The following is a 25,689-nucleotide window of genomic DNA, read 5'->3' as shown; positions in this document are numbered from 1 at the left end:
CCCACATCACCTAGGCTAAGTTCGGACTTCTTTGGCACTACTAGGATCCATTCAGGCACGTAAGAAGAGCTGAAGAATGTTCAATTCCCTAGCCTCATCTAACAGTCAGTCAAGGATTATAAATATAATTTCTTCCAAATGAAATTGGGGCAAGTTATCATTTCCTGTGACAAGGGAACATTTGAAGTGAGATAAATAAATGCTGATGATATGTCCTAACTATAACCTCTCCTACCACTGATTTGGTTCTCATTCCCATTTTTGTAATTAACGTCTTACCATATATTGTTGTCATATTGACATAAGTTAGCTATTTCAGATAGTAACATGTGGGAAAAAGAGCTTAGAAAATGTCTCACACCATAATATTAGAAAAAAGAGATTTTTGAGAAACACAAATAATGCCTACATCTCTCTTTCCATGGCACTCATCAAATGATTCTTGATCTTGATTGGAATCCTTTTTTGATATGAAATTCTTTTATAGGAAAAGTAATTATGTCATGAACTTTAAGTATAAACCCAGGTTTTGAATACTGAGTTTTGTTTACAGTGATATATACTGCCACATTATTACTGAACTGATGAAAAGAAAAACCAGGCCCATAATAGACTCAGATTTTAAGATCATTAAACAGTGTAATCCAGGGAAGAAAAATAAATGAAACTAAAGGGATTGCATGTATAGGACACTTTTAAAGTAGTACTTGGTGAGGAAAAAAATCTCATCTTCTATATCACTATTTTAATTCTAATCATCCAAACTGAAGTTCTGTAAAGAAATAAGTCAAAGTCTGTAGATGGCTATGAGATCACAACAGGACTTATAAGAGGAGAAAAACAAAAACAAGAAAACACTCTTGCCTATATTTAGCAATGGTAGTTATACTTGCTCTTTCCTCATGGTGAAAACAAGTAGTTTTGCGATTCAGCCCCTGGGTAACCCTACACTTATCATGTCCATTCCATGTTTCAGAGTACCCGCAGGGTGATCTGTGGTGACCTGGACTATGTCAGGTCTCTGTGACCAAGGTGTGCGTCATCCTTTCTGTGGTCAAATCAACTAGTCTGTGTTGATCCTGAATATATTCCAGCTAGAGATGTTGGTAACTTTTGAGGGTCCCGGCAATGAGTCTTCTATTTCCAAGTTATTTTATAGAAAATGAGGCATATGTTTGAATACAGAGGAAATCAACTGTTTTACTTTATCAGGCTTACAGGAGACATCAGACACATTGTATTCATTTTTGCTCATGTCTTGTGGAGAGAAGACTCTCCTTTTTCAGACATGGTAGGGTAGATATATAACATTTTTCATGTATTCAGTTCATTGAGTGCATGTTAAGGTTATTCCAAGGTCAAGATACATTGTGGTTAGAAAGGAACAATATATTTCCTATTTCAATCCAAATATTCTGATAGCTTTTGTATGTAAACATGTGGGATAATGGGGACTCCACAGAGGTAGTTTTTGAGATTGATATGAGAGTGTCATGTTCTACCTTCTGAGATGCTTTGACTTGTCATTGTCAATGGGTATGGCAGTAGCATCCCCAGCATGCCCCCAGTTTCTCCCTGTGTTCATGGGATTACTGTAAGTAAAGAAGGGACACAGCTACTGCTCCCTTCACTCCACCAGCTTCATTTTGGAGGAAAATAAGGCATGACTATTACATTAATCCAGCACAGAGCTAGCTTTGGAGGTGTGCAAAGGGTACAGTCATGAAGAGTCCTGTGCTTTCAGTGGTCTGCTGCCACTATTTTGATGCTCTTAATGCTGTGTGAACAATAGGCCTTGCGTTTTCATTTAGCAGCGGGCCATGCAAATTATTTGCTGGTCCTGCCTGTGTAACACTTGTTCTTCTTGGCTGTGTTGGTCTGCCCTTGGCCCCCAGTTGTACTCTGTCACCATGTCCACTCTTTCTTCACATCAATGAAATGAGCAAATAAGAACAGTTTTTTGTTGTTGTTACCTAACTGCTTTTTAAATTAATTTCAGAAGTACTATTTCCTATGCAGGTTTACAACATTGATTTTTAATAAACCTGAGAAAGGTATCCAAGCAGATTTCCAATCATACAATTCTTACTTTAGTACATTTGTTGTTGTTTATGGTTTAGGCTAACTAATTCAAAGTAGTGTTGGTTTTGTTCTTTATTTTTTTTAAGACAATTGAGCAAACTACTTGGCTTATGTTTCTGTACAGTAAAATTTGGGGCATGTTTAAATTGAAATGTGTTTTCCACTTTGATAAAAAGCAGCTCTTTGCCCACACCTAAGAAATAAAGTTTTAGGTTACATAACTTGAAGCATTAGCATTGGAAGCAAATCCTGTTGTTAAGTAAAATATTCCAGTTGAACTGAATGTAATTAACAGTTATGGTGCTGAACGGAGTAACCATCAGCACTCTCCCTGCTGTCCAAGAGCCAGAATACCATGTCTGTTTCTTTAGTGCCACGCTATAGGGCCAGTCTTATTGCCATTCTGGGGGTCTCCTTTGTGCCTCTGGGGTAAATGGAGTCTCCATGTCTCTTAAGTCCTTCAAGAAGTGTTGAGTGTTTGCTCATTGGCTTTTAAAGCTGAGTCCCAAAACTTTTCTCTTTACATATACTGAAAAAAATTCAAAGGGCCACGTTTCTTTGTTCTCATCCAAGCCCACAATTAGCTGAGGTTCCTTTCTGTGTAGCTAGAAGGAGGAGGAAATGGGTGGCCCAGGAGGCCTTTTACTGCCTGTGAGCAAGTGCTCGGTGAGTTTCTTTGTCCTTTTTGTCAGGGGTGGCTGCCTCTCTAATTGTACTGCTGTAGGGGAGCACGTGCCTCTGTGAGCATTATCTGATTCCTGCAGGATGCTCGGGAGTGTTTTGTCTGCTGACCCTTAACTTGAACACAAGTAGCATGTCTTCAATCCCTTTTCCAGGCTGTTGCCGCAGGTGTGCACACCAGAGAACTTTTCCTCAGCCTGGGGTGTGCAGGCATTTGTCCAGAGCCCGGCGGGGTTCCTTTTTTTCTCCCCTAGTTGTCTCACCTTCATGTTGGCCTCCCCTCTCAACAGGGGGAATGGGAGATGGAGGAGAGGAGAGGACGAGGAGCTGCAGAAGGCAGAGGGGAGAGAAGGCAAGACAAACAGCTGCTCTTGTCAGCGTGGGGATGAGTGTAAAGAGATTAAGAGTTATTTGAAGAGCAAATGGGGACGCGGCATTCAGCGGTGGAATGCGAATGTATAAATGTAATGGAATGGGCGTGCGACCGTTAACATTTAGACAGATGCTCTCTGGACTGAATGGAATGGCAGAGGCTGTAGTTTCTCCTCCCTGTGTGAAATACTTACAGTTTAGTAAAGTAATTTTAATGAAGCTTAATTGAAATTGTTTCCAAGCATCTGTATCTTTGTGAATCCTCTATAGTTTTGCTTAGTTGGGGACTCTCAGAGTTCTATGTCAATTGAAGTTTCCTTTCCTTCTCACTTCCTTTATAAAATAAGTACCAACAGAACTGTTTCCTCTTCTTGCTTTTGATTTGTTTTCCTTTTGCTAACTTGAAGAAACAATGAGATTTCCATGTGTCAGAAGGTTTCACAAAGAGAACACTGTACCGGAGGCTAGTTTGCCTCTTTCAGAAATGTGTCCAGTTTGACTCAGGTTTAGGAATGACTTGAATCATCTGATCAGGCTGACAGGTATGAGGGCGTGGGCAGGGCCCTGGACTCAGAATCAGAAGATTGGATTTCAGAATCCCCACTCTTTTCTTTGTTAGCCAGGGTTCGGCCAAATTGCTTCCCCTCCTTGATAGTAACACAGTAAAGGGTTGTTGTTTTTTTGCAGAATAAATAAGAAGTTAGTTCATTCTTTCCATAAACATCTTATTGAGTACCTGTACTGTGCCCATTCACCCAGAAGACATAAAAGCATCTGGCATAGGAACTGCATGGCATGATATACTTATGAGTTACCATTTTTTATTTCTCTTGAACATTCCACTTTAGAAAAGAATAAACTGCTACAAGGAAAATGAAAAAAACAGAGAAACACTAGGCTGTGTTCAGATGACATACCAGCATGTAGCCTTTTAAAATACGTAGCTGGCTCTCCCAAATCTTACTATCCATGTCCTTCAGTACTTATGAGTCTGTCCCTTGGGGGGAACTCTTGGTACCCTGGGACAGGATTTAGAATTGTAAGACTAAAAGGAAATTTGGGAGATATCTGATTTTGCTCCATATACAACAATTTGGTGATTAAATCCTCCCTAGAACATATCTATCTAGTGGTCTTTCTCATTCTGAATGCTAGGGCAGAGGGAAAAAAAATTAATAAAAGGAACAGCAAGTAGTATTCACTTATTCTAAAGAATTCTTCAACACTACTGAACACTGGCACTTTTTGCCCAGTTGGTAAATAAGCACACCTCCTGCAAATGCTCTTGGGGAGAAAGGCTGCACAGACAGCCGTGTGATCTGTGTGGGCCATTGCCAAACACACACGCCTCAGACCTCTCTCTGTACCTCATGAGTTGGTCATTTTACCTCGAATGTGAGGCATTGCACACCTGAGGTGGATTTCTAAAGAATGCATGCACTAAATGGTGCCTACCTTGGAGTAATGATTTACAGCTTAAATGGCTAATGTTGGGGTCTCTTCTGGGTGTCCTGCAGCCACAGTACACGAACCTGGGGCTCCTGAACAGCATGGACCAGCAGATTCAGAACGGCTCCTCGTCCACCAGTCCCTACAACACAGACCACGCACAGAACAGCGTCACGGCACCCTCGCCCTACGCGCAGCCCAGCTCCACCTTTGACGCCCTCTCTCCATCCCCTGCCATCCCCTCCAACACCGACTACCCCGGGCCGCACAGCTTCGATGTGTCCTTCCAGCAGTCCAGCACTGCCAAGTCAGCCACCTGGACGGTAAGTGCACCGGGCCCCTCTATGCCCTTAAGCATGAGTAACAAGCATTAGGATTGTCCTTATCCTCAGGAATTTCTCCCCCACTGAAGCTTAGAGGTCATACTGAATGGCAGTTATGGCCTCCCAGTTCTCTCAGAACATACTGTTTTTGAATACTTAGCCCTGAACCAGAGAGAGAAAGTACCATTTAGTGGGAAAAGCCTGGATCCGGGAATCAAAGTTCTGGTGTTCTGGCTGGCACCTAGCAATTTCAGCCCGTGTGTTCTTGCCTGCTTCAGGATGTTGGAAGGTGCTTTGTGTGAAAGTTTTTGGAAAAATATAAATCTTTATGCCAAGGAGAAGTAGCATAGTCATAGGATGTGTTTGCAGTCCCCAGAATGTGGGATAGTAACCAGTCTTATTTGGGAGAAGTAAAGTCATGTTAAGGTGTGATTTTAAAAAATAAGTAAAATCACAAAGAAGGTGTAATAAGAAATTAGAAGCTCATTAATTAAGGAGGGGCTAAATTTGTTTACATGTGCAAGTTCTGTACATTTAAAAACAATCTGCCCCCCAGATAAGCCTCTAAAAGTATTTACCAGAGCCCTGAATTAGTGCAGAGATTCTGAATAAAAATGTTGAGAAGAAAAAACTTTCCATATATGAATTTTCTAGGAAAGCATGGGAATATTTTTAAAAGGTACAAGAACATTTATTCTATTCCAAAGTTTATTTTGTAACATATCACAATATGAATAAAGCTCAAACACAAGGGAGACTGTATTCGTTTCTGTTTTAACTGATTGATCAAAGAATGCCCAAGACCAAAGTGGCATGTATGTTTGTCAAACAATTTAATGTTTGCCCGGATTATAGTAATATTTCCAAATATCATCATTTTATTGAGAAGTAGCTTTAGAATTGTTTTAACTTTTTCCCCTCCTATTTGACAAATAGGTGTCTTTGGAAAGAATTTTTCTTCTTATGTCATAGCCTCTAGTTCACCTCAGGCTTTAATTCAGCTATACAGAGTTTATAAAATAATTTGCATTTGTAACATTACATTCCAAAGTCATTTTGTACGTGTTCCCTCATTTTGTCCTCACTTCTTTGTAAGCTTGGTAGGACAGGTTTTGTAATTCCTATGTACTAGTAAGGAAAGCTGAAGAATATGGGAGTGAAGTGATAGCCCTACAGTGACAGAGCCTTGTGTGCAGCTGGATTTGGTTCTGATCCCCAACTGGAGTGTGTTTTTTCTTTTTCTACCTTTTCACATCAGAATGTCCCAGTTGTCTAAAAATGTATTTCCATGTTTTTCTTTCATGGTGTGAGAAGCAGTTCTGTCGTGGTTCATATTTTAATCATAAAGTCTAAGTATTAGCTTAAAACTTGGTTACTCTTACGTGTATTACTTATCAATTGTGTCATAATCTTTAGCCTTGTTTATACATTAATAAACCTGGAGATGGACACTAAAGGTGAGTGAACTCAAGAGTTGATAGGCCTTAAATAAATATTGATTGACTGATCTACATAATATTTTGTTGAAGAACCTTAGAATAACTGTTCTAGAAGTGCAGCATTGATGTGCTTTAGAGTGGGGGTCAGAACTGGATGTGCATAGTCACTGGACTTCAAGGCACACGGTTTCTTATATGCCACAGGCAGAGGGCCACTGTATCAGGAGTGAGCACATTTGAAGGGATGGTGGGCATATTAGGGCTGCTAAATGATGAATCATTTCCCTTCTAAGATGGTTAAAAAATCATGGGGATGGAGCCTGATACAAAGATGACATTAAATCAGCTTTCCTCCCTCATTCCCTCCTCATACAGAATATTAAAACTTTTTTCACGTTCAGCACAATTCTGAACCATCCAAGTCACTGTCTCAAAGAAATCAATTGTCCCACAAAAAAGGTTCGGGATGTCGACCTAAGTGGTGGGTTAAAAAGTAGAGACCGTATTCTGTGGAGTACCTGGTAAAATTTCCTTACATGTGACAACAGTCACATCAGTACCCTGAAAAGGGGGTAGGCTTTGTGGTAATGGGAAAGAGCACTGGTTGGGACCCAGAAAACCTGGATTCTAGTTGTCATCGTCTTTGTGACCTTAGCCAAGTGATTTCATCTTTCTAGAATTCAGTCTGTGTCCCTGATGAGGCTAAGGATGAGTATGGTGAAACCCACTGTTTTCTTAAGGTGAGATAGTCTTAATAATCAGCATAGAAAATTTTTTGAAGGACTTTGGTTCTAATCAAGTATTGTTCCTACCCTTCATGAGTGACCTTGGCCAGCTAGTTTGCATTTCTTGGGTTTCTGTTCACTTGTCTACAGGGTAGCTTTTACAGAATAAGGTGATTGAATTATCTGTTTGTTCTTTCCCAGTAGGGTATCACGTACTCTTTATATTTTTATTAAGTTCTTTCTTGTTCACAATCAGATTTATTTTAGCCCATTTGCCTATGTTCCAAATCTAGGGCAGTTGCACCCTCATTTCAGTGTCTGCTGAAATCACCTAAAAAGATGTAAGTTCTTTGGAACCACAATATCTTGAGCATAGCAACATCTAACTCTTTGATCCAAATTATATATCCTCACATTTATACGTAGACCTCACAGTTTTAGAAGTATTTTCCCATACATTAATCTCAGTTGAGCCTTATAAACCAGGTTGTTATTCCCAGTTTTATAAATATGGAGAACTCAGAATGTAAAGATTACATAGCTAATCACCAGCAAGGAGAGAAAGGAAGCCCAGGAGCCCCTCACACCCGGTCAGGTCTCTCCACACTCCTCCCTGGACTTTCTTTCCTCTTGGTTGGTGGAAGGACAGAGATACAGAGGGGCACAGGCCTGGTGTGGTAGGAAGCTGAGCCCCTGAGAGAGGATACTTTTGTATGACATATTATATAACACCTGTTTCTTAGGCATCTGTGCATTTTAAGGCAATTTTTCAAAATAAGACACCGTGTTTTAAAACTGCCCACAAACTGGAAGCAGCAGAAGCAGCTGTCATTAGAGCAGCCGCGCTGACTGCATAGTCTTCTGGTAATTCTTTAATAAATATCTTTTTAGTACCATTTTATCACTTGTCATCCTTTCGTGTTGCGTTTTTCTCTTTTAATTTCTGGTTTTACGCTTAATTACTGCCAAAATATAATTAATATATTTAAAGTATATAGGCACATTTCCTTTGCCTTTGCTGTTTCAAACAAGGAATGTGATTATCTTTCCAGTTCCATAAAAGTATCAGCATTTATTTTAAACTTCTTCCAATGAAATAAAGTGAAGTGTTGTAACATTTTTCCATATTCTCTATTTCACACACACACACACACACACACACACACACACACACACACACACACACAAACCAACACTGAATTTAGGATTTAGTTTCAGACTTTGTCATTTCTACAGTGTAATTGCAGCTACTCATACAGGCTTACCCTTTACTGTAGTGAAGGGATGGTTTAGTGTGGTAGCTGGCATCCATCAGCCACGGGACAGTTGATGGAATGGTAACATGGGAAGGGGAAGAAACGTAGATGGAGATTTTAACCCTGAAATTTATAAGCAGCATGTAAAACCTGCTCAAAGAATTCAAACCTCTTTGAACCTCACTTTCCCCACCTACAAATGAGGTTATTAATATTTTCCTTATCGTGAGCATTATGTGACGTATGTGAGTGCCCCTATCAGCATCTGGCTAGCCATAGACACACAAGTGTTTACTGAGTCAGAATTTGAATTCCTTAGTTTCGTGAAGGAATTTTATTATAGTTGCATTGAAGGTTCAGTTGTACATGTAATAATTTGAGAGAATGCAAAACAAAATGTCTTCTACTTGTTTTTTTTTTTTCCTTAGTGCTTTCTTTCAGACTATTAACATGCATACTCCAGCCCCAAGGGGCTGTGATACTATCCACTATTCAAATACATGAATAGATGACATAGCACGATAACAGGCTCTCCCACGAGCAGCTTTCTGCAGGTTGGCTGGGCTGCTCTCTTAAGCCTGCCCAAGCAGATGCAGCATGAGGAAGGGCCCTTTCCAGTTTGAAGAACCTGTTGACTTCTGTCATTTATGTCTCATTTTTAATCTGCCACTTCCTTGATGAGGATGCCTTTTTTTTTATTCCTGTGTTAAATAAAGAATAACAGTGGATCTCACTTATTGAAGAACTGGCATATTAATTTGTGGTGGCAAAGTACTGGTGACAATCTATACACTCCCCAGTAGGGAACTGGTTCAATAAATGGTGGCCTGACCATATAACAAAATATGGCCATTAAAAAGAATCATGTGCACTCATCTGGAATGCTCTTGGAGCTGCTGGAGAGGGAACGATAAGCTTTTTATGACACCTACTTGAGAATTGAGAAGACTGGGGGGCAGAGTGTTTTCTTGCACTGAACTCTGGTGACCAGGACTCTGTGAGTATAGATCAGTCTTCCTTCATGATCAACTTCACACACCTTTGTCAGTTCGAGAGCTGATTTTTCATGACCTGTGACACACAGTATCCTCTGTGTGCAAATACTGAAAATTCTCAGGTTAGTGTTTTCCTCTTGTGCTCAGTCTGGAATAATGACTCTGGCGTTTCAACATGAAATGACTTTTTGCTATTGTGATTTCTCCTTTCCTATACTTCAGCGTCTTGTAGGGCAGGCATCCTGGCCTAGCGCCAAGCACAATGTCCTGCATACAGTAAGCCCTTAATAAATATTAAGAAACTTTGTTTTCTCCTCATGGTTAGAGGAAACAGTTATCGTTCCAAGCAGTAGCCCTCAACTTTGCCCTTGGCTGCCCATGAGTCTGATGCTTTGGCTTTCACCCATGACTTACGGAGGGCACTCTTCCTTGCCTTTACTCATCATGCCAGCCTCACATCATGTTCAGAGCTTTGAAGAATCTGCCTTGAGTGAATGGAGAGATTAGGGAGGTGGCATTTGTAAGGGGAACAGTCAGTTCCCCTGAGAGTTCCATTGATCCCAGAATTTGGGTCTTGCAGATTCGCTCCCCTTGGTTCCACAGGTGAGCTGAGATGCATGACTGTGGCCCACCCTCCCTGTCATCAGGTTTCCCGTAATGTAAGACTTCCAGAATACAGCTGCCAGCTCTGCAGAAATCTAATGCAAGCCAGCCTGTTGCATGGCCTTCTGGAATCTTGGACTCTTTAGAATAGCCTATCAAAGGACATGATGTACAAATGAACTTTTTATGGTAAATATGATTTATCAGTTTCCTTTCACAAAAGAAACACATTTCAAAGTTTGAGCCTTGATTGGGGCTGGAGCTAGTCATACAATTGAGCAGCAGTTAGCTTCCATTCCTGAGGGACAGGAGAGAAACCAGTAACTTGGCTTCTGCCAGTGATACATGTGTTAATCACAAAAAGGCTCTTTTCACTCCTTGCCCTAGCTGTCCTGTAAATCTCCTGAGGTACATACAGGAGTGCCTTTCTGTGCCCCTCCCTTGATGAAAAAAATGACATGGAGCATATTTACCTGTTATCCAAGCTGTCTCTAAGTTCACCGAATATTGAGGAAGAGTGACTTACATAAAGGTTGGGAGCTTCTTGGTGATAGTGCATGTTACTTAATTTCAGGTTTTGGATTTACAAATGAGTTTCCACTGGAAGACTGGCTGCAGGGGTGTGGTGTACAGTCCAGAGCAGAATGGCTTAATTAGCATGTTTGCTAGTTTGGTAGTTGACTGTAGGTTAATGCGTTTGTGATAAGCCAGTTCTGCCTAATCTAATGTTTATGGCCTTCCCACACGATTCTGAGTGATTGTTGAGTGCACTGTAGAGTTTCTATCTAAAAGAAAAAAAAATTATTATATCTAATAGTACAAGAACTAACCACTGATTAAAAAGAAACAGCAGATGTTTTTAAAAAGCTTCCATTTCTTTTTCTACTTCAAAAAGAATTAAGAGCAAAAATCCTTTTTCTTTTTTTCTTGTTCTTTCTCCTGCTCCTCTCTTGTCCTCTACCCTCCCCTTCCTCTCCTTCCCTTTTCTCCTTATGTTCCCCCTTTTCCTCCTCCTTCTTCACTATGTTACCATTAGTAGTGGCCAGTTTGGTTTTATAGATATTATCAGCCCTCAGTCTCTTGTTTTTTTGCTGTAGCTTTGCTTTCCTGGAATGATAGGTTAATATGGCGAGGGTCATGATACAAATGAATTACCAAGGAAATACCATCAAGACCTGGAATCAGATCATCAGGCCCTTTTTGTTTAACAAATTACTTTACCAGTAATGAGCTACCATAGAGGTGGAGAACCCCAAAATCAGCGGGGGTTAGGGAGGACGCATAAATGAATCAAATGGTGAGAACAGGATGGTGGCAAGATGAGCTACATACCCCATTTATGGTGGCAGCTGCTGTGCAACCCTAGCCTGTCATCACAGGGAAAAGTAGGCCTGGTATTAAAAGATTAGTTTTTCAGGAACAGTTAGAAACCTGGATTTGCATGTGAAATTTCGGATCTTTAAGTGACAATAATAATTCAAAAAAAAAAGTTATAAAACACTGTAGACCAAACAAAACAATAGGCTGGCTGATGTTGTCCTTGAAATATATTTAACAGTGAAAAGGGAAGATCACTTGAAGTTTAAATAAGTAAGTGGAAACTAGAGCAAGAATCTAAGGGGAAGGTTACTAATAAATATATTTCATTCAGAAATATTCTCTATCCCTTTAAAAAGATGTGTAGCCTAATCCTTTCCCACAATAAACTATGCAACACATTGTGATTATAGATTTTTCCCAGTTTGTTTTCTTGCAAAAATTGACCTTTCTACATTCTCATTCTTATTCATAATTTTTATTTTATAAAAAATATAGTGAAATGCAATGTTATATCCTTTGTATAAAGAAAGGAACTGACTTTTGTTTTTATCATTGGAGAATGTATGGAACTCTGTAACTTACCTCTCTAAAATTGGCTAAAGCTGCAATCAGAAAAGGGCAGGTAGATTTACAGAGTTTCGAATCAATTTTCTCAGCTCACTAACTGATGACTTAGTTTTAATTGGCACACAGTGGGGAGGAACAAAACTCATCTGAAAGTTGAGGTATAAACAGGGAATAATGTCTTACGATTTTTTTGACTCAAAACAAATACAGCATATCATTAAGCTTGACAAAGATTCCTTAAAATCAGCCCCTGGCGATGTGTGCCATTTACTGTGGGATTGTTGCTCTGGGTGCATTACCATGTATGAGCTTTGTGCTTTCTCCTGTTTGCATCCCCCACTATTATCCATTCCATACTGTGACCCAGTCAAGTCTTGCAATAGTTGTTACCCACTCTGGTGGAAAAAGGCAGATATATTAATTTTTCTCAAGAAAGGTGTTTAGCAATCAGTTGTCATATCATAAGTGAAAGCAATTGCATATGAAATGAATCCTCATATTTTATATCAGCAATAATTAGTCTATCTACTCAGGTCACTGTGACTGGAAGGAGGGTTGAGAAAGCATAGCTTCCTGCTCAACAACTTCCAATTCTTTGAGATTAAAAAAGAGTTTGTTGTAAAGGAAAATGTTAGACTCTTTGAAGCCTTGCAGATGTTTTGTATTCATGGAATGGTTTTTAGTACAAGGGCTCCTATAATTAGGCACACAGAGGCCTACAGTAATGATCTTAGCAACCATCTCTCACATGATTTTCAATAATGATTACAACCCCATTATCGTGGAATTTAAAAGAAAATTTGATTTGGCCAGAGACCCACAATTTAATTTATTATGAGGTAAATTAGGGACGGATTTTCACTTTACAAACAGAATGAGTCTTCTCATTTTAGCTTGAATCTGATGAAGACCCATGACTTCGTAGGAAAAAAAGAAAACAGTATAACTTGTCACCTTGTCATTGTATTAGTAAGGCCTGAAGAATTGGAGTGTAATTTCTAATTGTTTTATGCAGAGTTAATGCTGACTTTTCAAGTTCATTAATCAAACAGGTGTTCCTTCATGGGTTACTCATTTCGTTTTTATTTCTGCTTTAGTTTTTATGCTGTTTAATGAGGGTCATCTGCACTAAATCTTGTCAAAAACATAACAAAGATGGGACACCATTTCAAAAGACTTTTTCTTTGAATAGTCGCCAGGTTGTATTAAATGGGAAAAATAACGATTGCTTAGCTGAAGGGTCCTCATTTGAATCTGAGACGTCATCTGACAGGCTTGTAAAGAGCACAGATCATTGAACAGAACACAAGGCTTAGAAGGACAACTTTTGGATACTAATGAGCTGTGTGATCTGGGGCAAGTTGCTCTGTCTCTGACCATCTGTTAAATGGGTATTATCATATTTACTTGGCAGGACTGCTGTGAGGTTTAATTAAAGTTTATGAGGTAGTTTGGGAGCCTGAGAGATGATCCTCTAACTAAAAACATCATATGTCATTATATTATCCTAGGTTTTTATTTCTAAATTTACCTGGTTGAATACAGCATTGTATCCATGCTTATAATTCAGGCAGTTTTCTGAGGTTTTCCATTTAAATGCAGACATGAAATGAAACAGTGTCGATATGTCAATCCCTATAAATAAATATGGGATTAAACTGCATTATACATGTTTTATATGTATATTTTATGTTTTTATAAAAATACCCATTCACATAATCACATATGTACATATGTATTTTTTCTAATGTAAAATAGTTTCTTCTTAAAACATGTTTAATTAGATGCTGTAACCATTAATCAATTACTTTCTTAACAGTCTCAGTGTTTTACTGGTACCATTTCAACAGAACCAGTAAAAAACTTGTATATTATGATCACTTTTACAAGGTCTTTAAGAGAGAAATTTACTTTCCTTTTCATAAAAATACAAAAATATAATTTACATATATTTTTTACAAATAAAAATATACTGCTATGGTTAGTAACAAGTAAATTAATTTACACTAATCATAATTTGGACTTGAAAGGTATTCCTTTTCTCTCCCTACTAATTCCTTCTACCCTGTGTTAATTTGAAATTTTCATATTTAAGAATACAGAACCCTGATGTTAAACAACATAAACTGTCTCTACATTTTTTTTTTTACTACTTTATATTCTTGGAAAAGCAAATCTCATTTTCCCATAAGAACAACATTATAATTATGGATTATATTTCTGACCAATGAATTGTCATCAGGTAGTCATAGGTATGATTAACTGTATGTAATAAAAGCAAAGTCTGACTACTGTAATCCACTGTAATCATTTAAAATAAAATGAGAATCATAGTCTTATAAAATGTGCTGAAATATCTTATATGCCTTGACATATGTGTATTAAGTTTACTTACAACATAAAATTTTAACAGTTATTTTTATAAACTTATCTAAAGCTGATATTCAATTATAATAAACAATACAATTAACATTTTGGCATGCCAGAATTTTGACACATTTGATGTGTAATCATTTGAGAAACCTATGTTTCTCTAGTCAAACTAGAATGGATATGTACCAAATGTATTTCTTTTGCTAAGAATTACATTTAAAAAATTTCTATAGTGTAAACCATCCTTTGTTTTAAAAAAACACAATCAATTATTAAAGATGTGATTAAGATTTTGAGGAAGAAAAAGAGAAAGAAAAACCAGGTTCTATCAAATTTGAAATTACAGTTTTTGTATGTGTGCCCTATCCCTGCCTGCCATCACACTCTCGAAAGCACAATGATCCTGAGGGGATAAAACATCCCCTAGAACAGCTGGTTATGAGAAGGGCAAGCAGGGTTAAGGGAGAGAATTCTGTGTCTTTGCCCTGGTGATTGATAGGCCTTTAAGAACATGAGCTGTATATTAGACCTTGGATTTGGTGCTTGCCTTTAGACACTGTTTTATCACCTACACTCGCTCTCCCAACCTTTCCGTACAAAACCACAGAATTAATTGGAAAGTCTTTGGGGAAATGGTTAGTTGATTAGATAAAGTAGATTGACCAACAGGTAAAATAGAAAGTATTTTGATAATAGAAATTTAGAATAATTTTTTCTTTACTTCCACAGTTAGAATGGATGTGTACAAATTGTATCCTGCTGGGCTAATTAGTAATTTCCTCTTCAAGTAACCCATATAGATAAGTAAACTCTTTCTCCTTTCCTTATTCTTATGCCTAAAATGTGTTGAAGTTATACAAGTATAAATAAATACACACTCTCTTAAAATGCTTTCATCTGACTTTATTCCCTTTGCCTTTGGATACTTGACAAGTAACTATTTTAATCAGTTAAAAATAAACCATCAACCATGGATAATCTTTAAATTTATACTGTTCTTTCATAATGTTCCCTGGTAATGGATTATATTATGTTCTTTCTGTTTAGAAGTATCTTTTACTTGAATTATTTTTGAATCTAAGCTTTCCTTTATTATCTCAGAACACAACCTAACTTCAGAGTTTAGATTTGATTCTGACATTCCTACCGTTTGCCTTGGACAGTTTTTACGAGTATCCACATATACAAAGAAATGACCAGAGCTACTTGGATGTCTTTTGTCATTGGTCTCAATAGAGGGCCAGCTGTGCTCACTGCATGGAGAATTAGAATAGATACATTTTGCCTGTGTATTGCTCATGCTGTTATATGAACAGTGAGAGATTATATCCTTTTAAATCTTTCTTACAAGCATTCCCAAACTAACAGATTTTCTTTTTATAAATGGTTTAGAAATTTGTTTTGAAGTTGTCACTTGGACATATGGTTGTGGGGCATAGATTAGCTCCTAATTTATTGCTTTCTTAAGTGTTTGACATAGGAATTTAGACTTCAGAAACAGAAAATTAAATACTTTGAAACATTTAAGCAGAATAGAGAATGATCTTTTTTTTTCCAGAAAGTCCTGATTTAAAAATGAAAATGTTCTCTCAATCACTAAGTTGCAATAAGGTGTGATATAAAGCATAATCTGTAAAATATGGGAGATACGTACAGTGTCTCTTTTTTAGTTATCTTATGTGGCTGAAGGTTAAAAACACTGTGACCTATCTTAGTGTTTGGATATCCAGCACATCCTTGCCTCTTGTTGCAAGCACTCTATGGCTGTTTTACTAAAGCAGGGACAAATAAAAGTGCCTAAGGAGGCAGGGTGACAAGTGGAAAGAATTCAGTCTTTGTGGTAAGATAGACCAGGGGTTGAATTCCATCTCTTTCCATCTATGTGGCCTTGGTGAAGAAGACACTGTCTCCAGGGCAGCTTCTTTATCCCTAAAATGGGGCTAATGAATCTTTAAGTAGCACTGTTACCGATAGGATTAAATATAATGATTGTAAAGTGTGCCTTGTAAACGGTGATTGTTTTTTTGTATGGTTCATAAATTTAGGATTGTAATTTAGACTAAGCCTGCCCCAACAGATTCATGAGAAATGAAATAGGGAGTCCTCTCCATGGAGTAACTCTAGCTGCTGGTGCCTAGCTTTCTACTGTGGGGTGGGTGTGGTATTAGAACAGTACTTTTAAACTTATCCCAATTAGAAGAGGAAAATGAATCTCTTCCTTGGGCATCCTGAGGGAATAATCTGAACTAGTCCGCAGAAGATATATAAGTCCTGTTTTGTCTTATTTTTCTTATAAAACTGTTTTAATTTTTCATTTTAATATAAAAGTGTGTTTAAGTGTATCTATTTTTTCACCTCATTAAAAATCTAGTCTTTATTAACAGCAAGAAGCTGAAAGCTTTTCCTCTAAGATTGGGAACAAAACAGGGATGTCCACTCTCCCCACTGTTATTCAACATAGTACTGGAGGTCCTAGCCATGGCGATATAAGACAAAACAAAGAAATACAAGGCATCCAGATTGGTAAAGAAGAAGTCAAACTGTCACTATTTGCAGATGACATGATATTGTACATATAAAACCCTAAAGACTCCACTCCAAAACTACTAGAACTAATATCTGAATTCAGCAAAGTTGCAGGATACAAAATTAATACACAGAAATCTGTTGTACTCCTTTACACTAACAATGAACTAGCAGAAAGAGAAATTAGGAAGATAATTCCATTCACAATTGCATCAAAAAGAATAAAATACTTAGGAATAAACCTAACCAAGGAAGTGAAAGACCTATACCCTGAAAACTGTAAGACACTCTTAAGAGAAATTAAAGAAGACACTAATAAATGGAAATTCATCCCATGCTCTTGGCTAGGAAGAATTAATATCGTCAAAATGGCCATCCTGCCTAAAGCAATCAACAGATTTAATGCAATACCTATCAAAATACCAACAGCATTCTTCAAAAAACTGGAACAAATAGTGTTAAAATTCATATGGAACCACAAAAGACCTCAAATAGCCAAAGCAATCCTGAGAAGGGAAAATAAAGAATCTCGCTCCCCAACTTCAAGCTCTACTACAAAGCTACAGTAATCAAGACAATTTGGTATTGGCACAAGAACAGACCCACAGACCAGTGGAACAGAATAGAGAGTCTGTATATTAACCCAAACATATATGGTCAATTAATATATGATAAAGGAGCCATGGACATACAATGGGGAAATGACAGTCTCTTCAATAGCTGGTATTGGCAAAACTTGACAGTTACATGTAAGAGAATGAAACTGGACCATTGTTTAACCCCATACACAAAAGTAAATTCGAAATGGATCAAAGACCTGAATGTAAGCCATGAAACCATAAAACTCTTAGATAAAAACATAGGTAAAAATCTCTTGGACATAAACATGAGCAACTTCTTCATGAATATATCTCGCCAGGCAAGGGAAACAAAAGCAAAAATGAACAAGTGGGAGTATATCAAGCTGAAAAGCTTCTGTACAGCAAAGGACACCATCAGTAGAACAATAAGGCATCCTACAGTATGGGAGAATATATTCATAAATGGCAGACCCAATAAAGGGTTGACATCCAAAATATATAAAGAGCTCACGCACCTCAACAAACAAAAAGCAAATAATCCAATTAAAAAATGGGCAGAGGAGCTGAACAGACACTTCTCCAAAGAAGAAATTCAGATGGCCAACAGACACATGAAAAGATGCTCCACATCACTAGTCATCAGAGAAATGCAAATTAAAACCACAATGACAAATCACCTCACACCAGTAAGGATCACCACCATCCAAAAGACAAACAACAACAAATGTTGGCGAGGTTGTGGAGAAAGGGGAACCCCACTACACTGCTGGTGGGAATGTAAATTAGTTCAACCATTGTAGAAAGCAGTATGGAAGTTCCTCAAAAAACTCAAAATAGAAATACCATTTGACCCAGAAATTCCACTCCTAGGAATTTACCCTAAGAATGCAGCAGCCCAGTTTGAAAAAGACATATGCACCCCTATGTTTATCGCAGCACTATTTACAATAGCCAAGAAATGGAAGCAACCTAAGTGTCCATCAGTAGATGAATAGATAAAGAAGATGTGGTACATATACACAATAGGATATTATTCAGCCATAAGAAGAAAACAAAACAAATCCTACCATTTACAACAACATGGATGGAGCTAGAGGGTATTATGCTCAGTGAAGTAAGCCAGGCAGAGAAAGACAAGTATCAAATGATTTCACTCATCTGTGGAGTATAACAACAAAGAAAAAACTGAAGGAGCAAAACAGCAACAGACTCACAGAACCCAATAACAGACTAACAGTTACCAAAGGGAATGGGATTGGGGAGGATAAATGGGAAAGGAGAGGTAAGGGGAGAGAAAAAAGAAAGGGGGCATTATGATTAGCATGTAGTATGTGTGGGGGGTGGGCACAGGGAGGGCTGTACAACACAGAGAAGACAAGTAGTGATTCTGCAGCATCTTATTACACTGATGGACAGTGACTGCAATGGGGTATGTGGGGGGAACTTGGTGATGGGGGGAGTCTAGTAAACATAATGTTCCTCATGTAATTGTACATTAATGATACCAAAAAAAATAAAGAAAACTAGTTTTAAGAATGAAATTCCAGATAGATGGATATTTATGTTGTGGCTTTGAGTGGCACCCAGGTACACTGCTCTGTATATTTCTGATGTGCATGTACCTTAAACACAGTACCTTTTTTAAAGAGAACAATTTTGAGAAAAATTAATATCCTCTGGGAGAGGACATTGGAAGAAGTACTTTTCCAGCCTCAACCCCAAAAGAAATAGAAATCATGTTATGAATGTGTAAGCTGTTAATCGCTTGTGCAAAGCTCCTCTTTTATTGCTTGCTTTCCTGTAACTGCCCACATGCTGGACTTGTTTAGATGGCCCCAGAGGGCACAATTACTACCAAAGAGAGGAAATCACAAGGCCACAGATCCCAGGGTGAAAGTGAAGAATGGTAGTGTTCTATAGGGATGGAATGTGCTGCCTCCAGTCGTAGTGAGGACTCAGCCTCAGGAGTGTGTGAAATAGAGGCTAGACCCTGACTCAAGTTTTAGATGAGAGATTGAATCAAGTGTCCTTTGAGGTTCTCTTTGAATTAAAAATTCTGTGTATCCAGAAGAGAAGTCTTTGTGACTGGACCAGAAGAGGAAGAGGGCAGCTGACCTACTGTGCGCTAGGCAGCTGGGGGAAGTGGGAAGGAGAGCATTCTTTCCAGACAGGGCAGTGGAGTAAAAGCATGGAGGCAAGCATGCTATGCTAGTTCTGAGACAGAAACTCTACTCTTCTGCCAAAAGCTGTGCTCGTACTTAGGGAACTACAGACGTGAAAGCTCAAAACATAGGACAAGCCAGGCTGGGTAGGTTAATGCATTTGGACTACACCTCACAGTCAGTCAGTGTGCTCATATTGGATATTTTTTGAGCACAGGAATTATCATGTTCAGATCTGTGTATTAAGCCCATCAACTCAGTAGCATACAGGAGTTTGGTTGGCATGGGACTGGAGTAAGGGAAGCTGTTTGGAAAAGTGCACACATCAGGATGGTGGGGCTGAACGCTACTCAGCGATGTGGCACAGACAGACATGAGAGAGGGCGAGAAGAGCTGGTTGCTGAAGTCACTGCTTTCAGGAGCTACCAGGAGAGGTAGGGAGGAGGAATGGACAGCCAGGGAAGGAGCTGAAGCGGTTAATTCTCTTACTAGAGGAGATCTTTTAATAAAGGGTTGGCAGCCATTTTCTAGCTGGGGTCTTTGCAAATCCCTTAACCTCCCTGGTGCCTCACTTTTCTCATCTTGAAAGGGAGAAGGAGAATGATGCCTACTCTCCAGGGCTGTTGTGAGGATCAAATAAGATAATGAGGCACTAATGTTTTCTAAACTAGGAAGTCTCTCCTCATGCAACTGCCACTGCACAGGTAATGCTTGCATCTTCCTGTCATGCAAAATTAACATTCACATCCTTTTACCTGAGGCCCAAGCTGAAGGTGCTGGTTGAATGAGATGATTCTTATCCAACCTTTTTCAAAACTTCCCACTGTGCTCTCTCACCTCTGAAATAAAAGCCACCAGCTTGCTAGCTCCTAACACTTGACCTCCTGCCCTTCCCCTCCCCCTGAGGAGAAGCCCTAGCTTTCTGTGGAATAGAATTCACTCTTCTCCTGGACTGCTGAATGGCTGGCTGTAAGTGATAAGGGCTTTTGTAGAGATGGGCTAATGGGTGTGCTGCAGATACGTCCCCATGCAGACAGCGATTTTCTCAAGAGGGTGGCCCCCTTTCTCAGAGTACTTGATCACAGATGTCTTAACATCTGTGCCTGGGTCATAAGTCATACCTTCCAGGGACTGATTTCCCCCTTGAAGCACCAGAGGGGAGAGTCCTTCATCAGAATTCTCAGCACTGAATCATTGCCATGAGCTAATGTCTCCAGCTTTGTGAGTCAGTGCCAGCCTGGGCGTCGTGTCATAGGCAAGAGAATGAAGACACAGGTCAGACTCCCCCATGGTCCTTGCCTCACGCAGCGAAAAAGCTAACTGAGCAATCATCAGGTAGTGACATTTTGAAAATCAGATATTTGGTTCTTCTCCTCTGTAAGGATAGTGAATGAGTGTAAGAGTTTCTTTAAGAGTTAATAATAATATTTTTTAAATCCTGTGATTTGTCTGTGTGTTTTGCTTTGCTTTAGGCGAAGCAGGTGAAATGATGTGTTTGGGAGATGAATGTGCTTGTAACAGGCAAGATGTAGCTTGCAGGAAGACATCTGCAAAGAACCCACTCTGCATGCGATGGGGCCAAGACTTGTTTGCCTGTTCAAACATGTCTAATTTTAAAAAGATTTGTAAAGTTTTAGAGGGCTCCCCTAAACATGTTATCTCTTCATATAACAATAGATGTATGAATAGCCTGTTGGTTAGGTGTATACCCTGAAGGTAGTGACAGCATTAAGCTAAGAGGTATTAAAACAGTTGTCAATATGAAGTGGATATAAAAATAGTTGGAATATCAGGAATAGTTCATGAATCCACCAATTAAGCAATAAGCACAAATAAGTTACACTTTCCAAATTTTTTGAGTTTGCAATAGAGATTTTGTGCAAAGAACAAGAAGATAAATACCTAGATATTTGTTCCCAAATACTTGGAGGTATTGCTCCAAACTGGATCAAAAAGTGAACAACAGAAAGGGAGACAGAAGTCAGTGAGAGAGAAGAAGCTTTAATACTATTGACATCAATAACCGAGAGGATTTTTAATTGTCTCTACTCCTCTCTGTCCTTTGTCTTTTATATATACATATATATAAAATAGGAAATGCCCTGTGGGAGAGATAGTGAGAATCCTGCTTCTATTATACCTTCTTTAATCTATGTGCTTTAAAAGTAGCAATATGTTGTGGCAAGAATCTACTTCTTGGCAGGCCTTTTGGGAAGAAGATTGAGGGTATGTGCTGGAATTTATGACAAGTATGCAGAGTTCCCGAGACCAACTGTTCTTCCCCACCGCTCCTGGGTGACTCCGGCTTTCCCTCACTTTCTCCCTTCTTTCTTTTTCATTCTGCCAAAGGCATGGGCTACATGAGAAAAGGGCAAAGAAAGCACAGAAAGGATAGGGCATGATTTAAAAAAGTAAGGAAACTTCCAAAGAGGAAAATGTAGTTTCTTTGCAGTCAAATGAATCTCCTGAGCTTCTAAAAGGGAAATTAGTATAATGAAGTTTCTTGCCCATAAAACCTAATCTTTTCATGCTTTCTGAGGCATCTGTAAATATTGTATGCATCAAAGACAGACACTGTCTTCTATCTTGGATAATTCAGAAACATTTTGTCACTTACATGAATCTGGGTTGATTATATTTGATCAGTTTCTTGGAAAAGGCATTATTAGTTCACATCCAGGAACTGAATTTCCCTTTTGTTCATACCTACTTTAAAAATGGTTTTAGGGACACCAAAATGGTAACAATGGATCTCTCTAAGAAAGGAGACTGTGCATATTTTTCTTTTTTTTCTTTTTAGCTTTTCTTGTCACATCAAGTCACATACAATTTTTGAGGGAAATATTAACAGAATACACTATGTGTGAAATGCCACAGTAAAAAGAGAAAGAGTATTCTTTATCAGTAAGTTTTAAGAAATACCACTTATGTGGGGAGCTCTGTTATTAGGTGGAAAAGGCAGAATTAAACATTTTTCTTGAAATATGTTAAATTTGATCTTCTCTGAAGTTCTAGAATTACTACCCACCCAAACAGGGATGAGCAAGTATATGCTTATCATGACTTTCATAGGATTTCTCCATCTCTTGCTCTGTATATTTTGTATCAAATGCACCTGCACACATGTCCCCTGGTACCTTTGTTGAAGCTGAATTGAGGACCCCATATTACTAGGCCTCATCTATTACAGTTCACTGAACCACACTTTTAATTTCAATGTGCATATTACTTAAGCAACAGGAGGTGCACTTTGAAGAAAAACTACACAGTTTGCTAGGAGGGTTGACTAAAGAAGTGAGCAGACTCCTCTGAGATGCAATTTCCTCCTCTTTCAGGTGTAAATAATCCTACTTGCAGGTTGTTGAGAGTGCAATGTGAGAAGCCCGTTGTCCAGTGGTACCACCGAGCGGGCCCTTGATAATTCATGCTAGGTATCATTAGAGCTAGAAGCTGTAGGGTAATCATATTAGAGATAGGTACGTTAGCCCTTCTTCAAAGAGCTCACAGTCTATCAGGGAAAACCGATGAAAGTAGCTGTAATTCAGTGTGACAGGTGCCATAATCTGTCTGGAATGTTCCCGACCCACCACCCTCCTAGTCTGCCAAGGCAGACTCCCACTCATCCTTTAAGAGCCTTAATTGAAAACGAAGCCTTTCCTTGCCATATTCCCTGCCAACACCCCCCACCCCCGCCACCACACACACACACACACACACACACTCACTCAGGAGTTCCCGCTCTTCCATTTATTACCCTTTGTACATATATTCAGAATCACAGTGTACATCATGTCTGTCCCACAATTACCATATGAACTCAGAGGGAGTAGCTTTTTCTTTTCATCTCTGTTTCTTAGTGCTTAGGTACATATAATGGGTACACAAATATTTCTCAGATAATATCTCATCTGTATAAAGTGTGATGCAACACAGAAAACAGAGTGAGTCCCAGCTTCGCAGAGGACTTAACATTTAAATTTGTCTCTCCATAGATGGGCAGGGGCTTGCAATGGGGAAAAGAGAAAAGACATTACAAGTAGAGGAACCTGGTGAGTAAAGGCATGGAGCCATGAGCATGTGGATGTCTAGCAGGAGGAAACAGTCTGGTAGACCCGGATCACGCATGTTTGCAGGAATGTCGGAGGAGCAGGAAATGAGGCTAGAAAGAAGTCCCCAAGGCCAGAAAACGAGGAGCTCTGAATCATCCTAGGGAGTTTGGCTCCAGTCTTGCAGGCACTGAGGAGCTACGGAAGAGCTTTGAGCATGGGCAGGTGCAGGGGGGCGGCGGGGTGACATCTTACTCTGGTGGAGGAAGATAACTGGCAGCAGTGTCAATGTGAGAAGCCTAAAGACTGAGAGCTGTGGGGAGGCTGTTGTAATAATCAGATAAGAGATAAGGGCAAGGGGAAATGGAGAAGAGTGTGAGGTTGGGAGTGGATTGGCAATGTCCATTTCAGAGATGGAAACCCACTCCCCGTAGGTGATGTGTTGGCTCCTAATGTTTCATTTCCTAGGTCGTTGTTTTAGAGCCACCTCTCATCAGGACGGCAGCGCCAAACAAGTCAAATGACAACACTCCTTACGCACCTGGGCAGTGCGGGGTGCTGTGCTTTGCTGTCGTCCCCTAGGATTGCTCTTGGCTATTTATCCTCCTGCTCTGGGAGGGAGACAACCCACATGTCTGTAGCTGACCAGATGCAAGAAACACTCCTCTTCTCTGGTCTGCCTTGCATTGGAAATATCTGGGAGGACGTTTATTGACCAAAGAAGGAAAAGCTCAGTCCAGGGATCCAGCCACTGGCTTGATGGTTTCGGCCAGGCCATTCTGCTCCTTTGGGCTTCAGTTTTCCTATCAGTGAAACAGATTGGACTAAATCTTTAAGCCTTCTTCCTGTTCATTATTCTAAATGGAAGAATTCATACTTTTGGACTTTAATGAGTAAAAATAATATATCTAGTAGTAGCTTAAAGAAAATGCAAATGTCTTTCATTTCAGTTTTTGGCATAGTGAAAAAGAAAAGCATGCTATTAAAAAAACAACAGTGCTATTTTACAAAATCAGTAACCAAAAAAATATATTTGTGCTTTGACCCAGGGTTGGCCCTCAGTGAATATTTAGTGAATTCAGTTATAAAATCTCCTCATTCCTTTTTGCTGAGAGATCTGAGTTTATTATGAAAGAGAAGTTGCTGTTAGCAAACTACTTTTGTTTTTACAAGTACCCAAAGAAGGATTCAAAATTCTTGACAGATACCGTATTTCTAAATCTCACTGTAAGAACTGAATCAAGAGAGAAGACTTTGCAAATCACCTGCCTAGAGACCCAAGCATCTGAAAAGAGGAATCAGGAGATCGATTAAATGTTCTTTCCTGCTTTAGTGTCTGGAACATGCCGTTTCTGAGAAGTCTGCTACATAGATTGCTCTAATTGACACTAAATATAATATGATTATGAGCTTTAAGCACTTATTCTGAAAGAAAGATCCATGCAAACAAGTTAGAATCCAACTGTCAATTTTTAGAGAATCCATTTGCCCTTTTCCTCTGCCTAATTATTAACCCAGATATTAAGGGAGGGGATGGAAGAGCTAGAGAAGAGTCCATGCATTATTTTAAACTTATAACTACACAGTGTTTAGAATGACTTCACTGAAAATTAGTTCATTTCACCTTTTAAATAGATTCAGTGTCAATGATTCCTTCACTTCTCTCACAGTTTTCTTCAAATACGTGTCCTTTTAATCTTTTAATTAGCAACCCAAAATGTGACCTTAACATTTTTCCAGTCAAGATCATCTATTTTTCTGGGGTAAATTTGTATTCATTTCATAGGCACATCTCATCTGTTATACAATAATTTCTTCTCTAATTTGGGAGTTATTATTCCGATTAAATATTAATTACACTGTCAACCTTCATTTTTCTAGACTCGGGAAAGAAAAACAAGTGGCCACTTACTGGGATTAGAATAGGAGGGGGAGGGAGCTTTGGTGAGAGAGTATTAAACTATTGTTGACACAAAGACAGTTCAAAATAGCTGGAGTTCAGATTTTAGATCTGATTAAGAGAATCTGGATGGCAAATAAAGCTAGACCTTTACAAACTATAGTTAAGAGCTACCTTTTTAGTAGTCTGTCTCAGTTCCTGATACTAAGGATTGATAACTTGTGGGTTTGAAAAATAAAACAAAATCTACTTTTCAATTTTATTTACTGTAACTCCCATTTTCATGGCA

General features: G+C 38.9%; 1 protein-coding gene across 7 annotated transcripts in view; it reads left to right on the top strand.

The window, feature by feature from the left end:
- Positions 1–25,689, top strand: part of TP63 (tumor protein p63) — a 210,159-nt gene that overhangs the window by 129,641 nt on the left and 54,829 nt on the right. For all 7 annotated transcript variants that reach the window (XM_017652464.3, XM_037024257.2, XM_017652465.3 and 4 more), the window contains one exon: positions 4,653–4,907. In XM_017652464.3, the coding sequence (XP_017507953.2) occupies positions 4,653–4,907 (255 nt within the window). The remainder of the gene's footprint in view (positions 1–4,652; positions 4,908–25,689) is intronic.

This window comes from Manis javanica, chromosome 3 (assembly GCF_040802235.1).
Source record: "Manis javanica isolate MJ-LG chromosome 3, MJ_LKY, whole genome shotgun sequence".
Taxonomy (NCBI): Eukaryota; Metazoa; Chordata; class Mammalia; order Pholidota; family Manidae; genus Manis; species Manis javanica.
The sequence above is the reverse complement of the archived record's forward strand: the minus strand, read 5'-3'. Positions and strand labels throughout refer to the sequence as shown.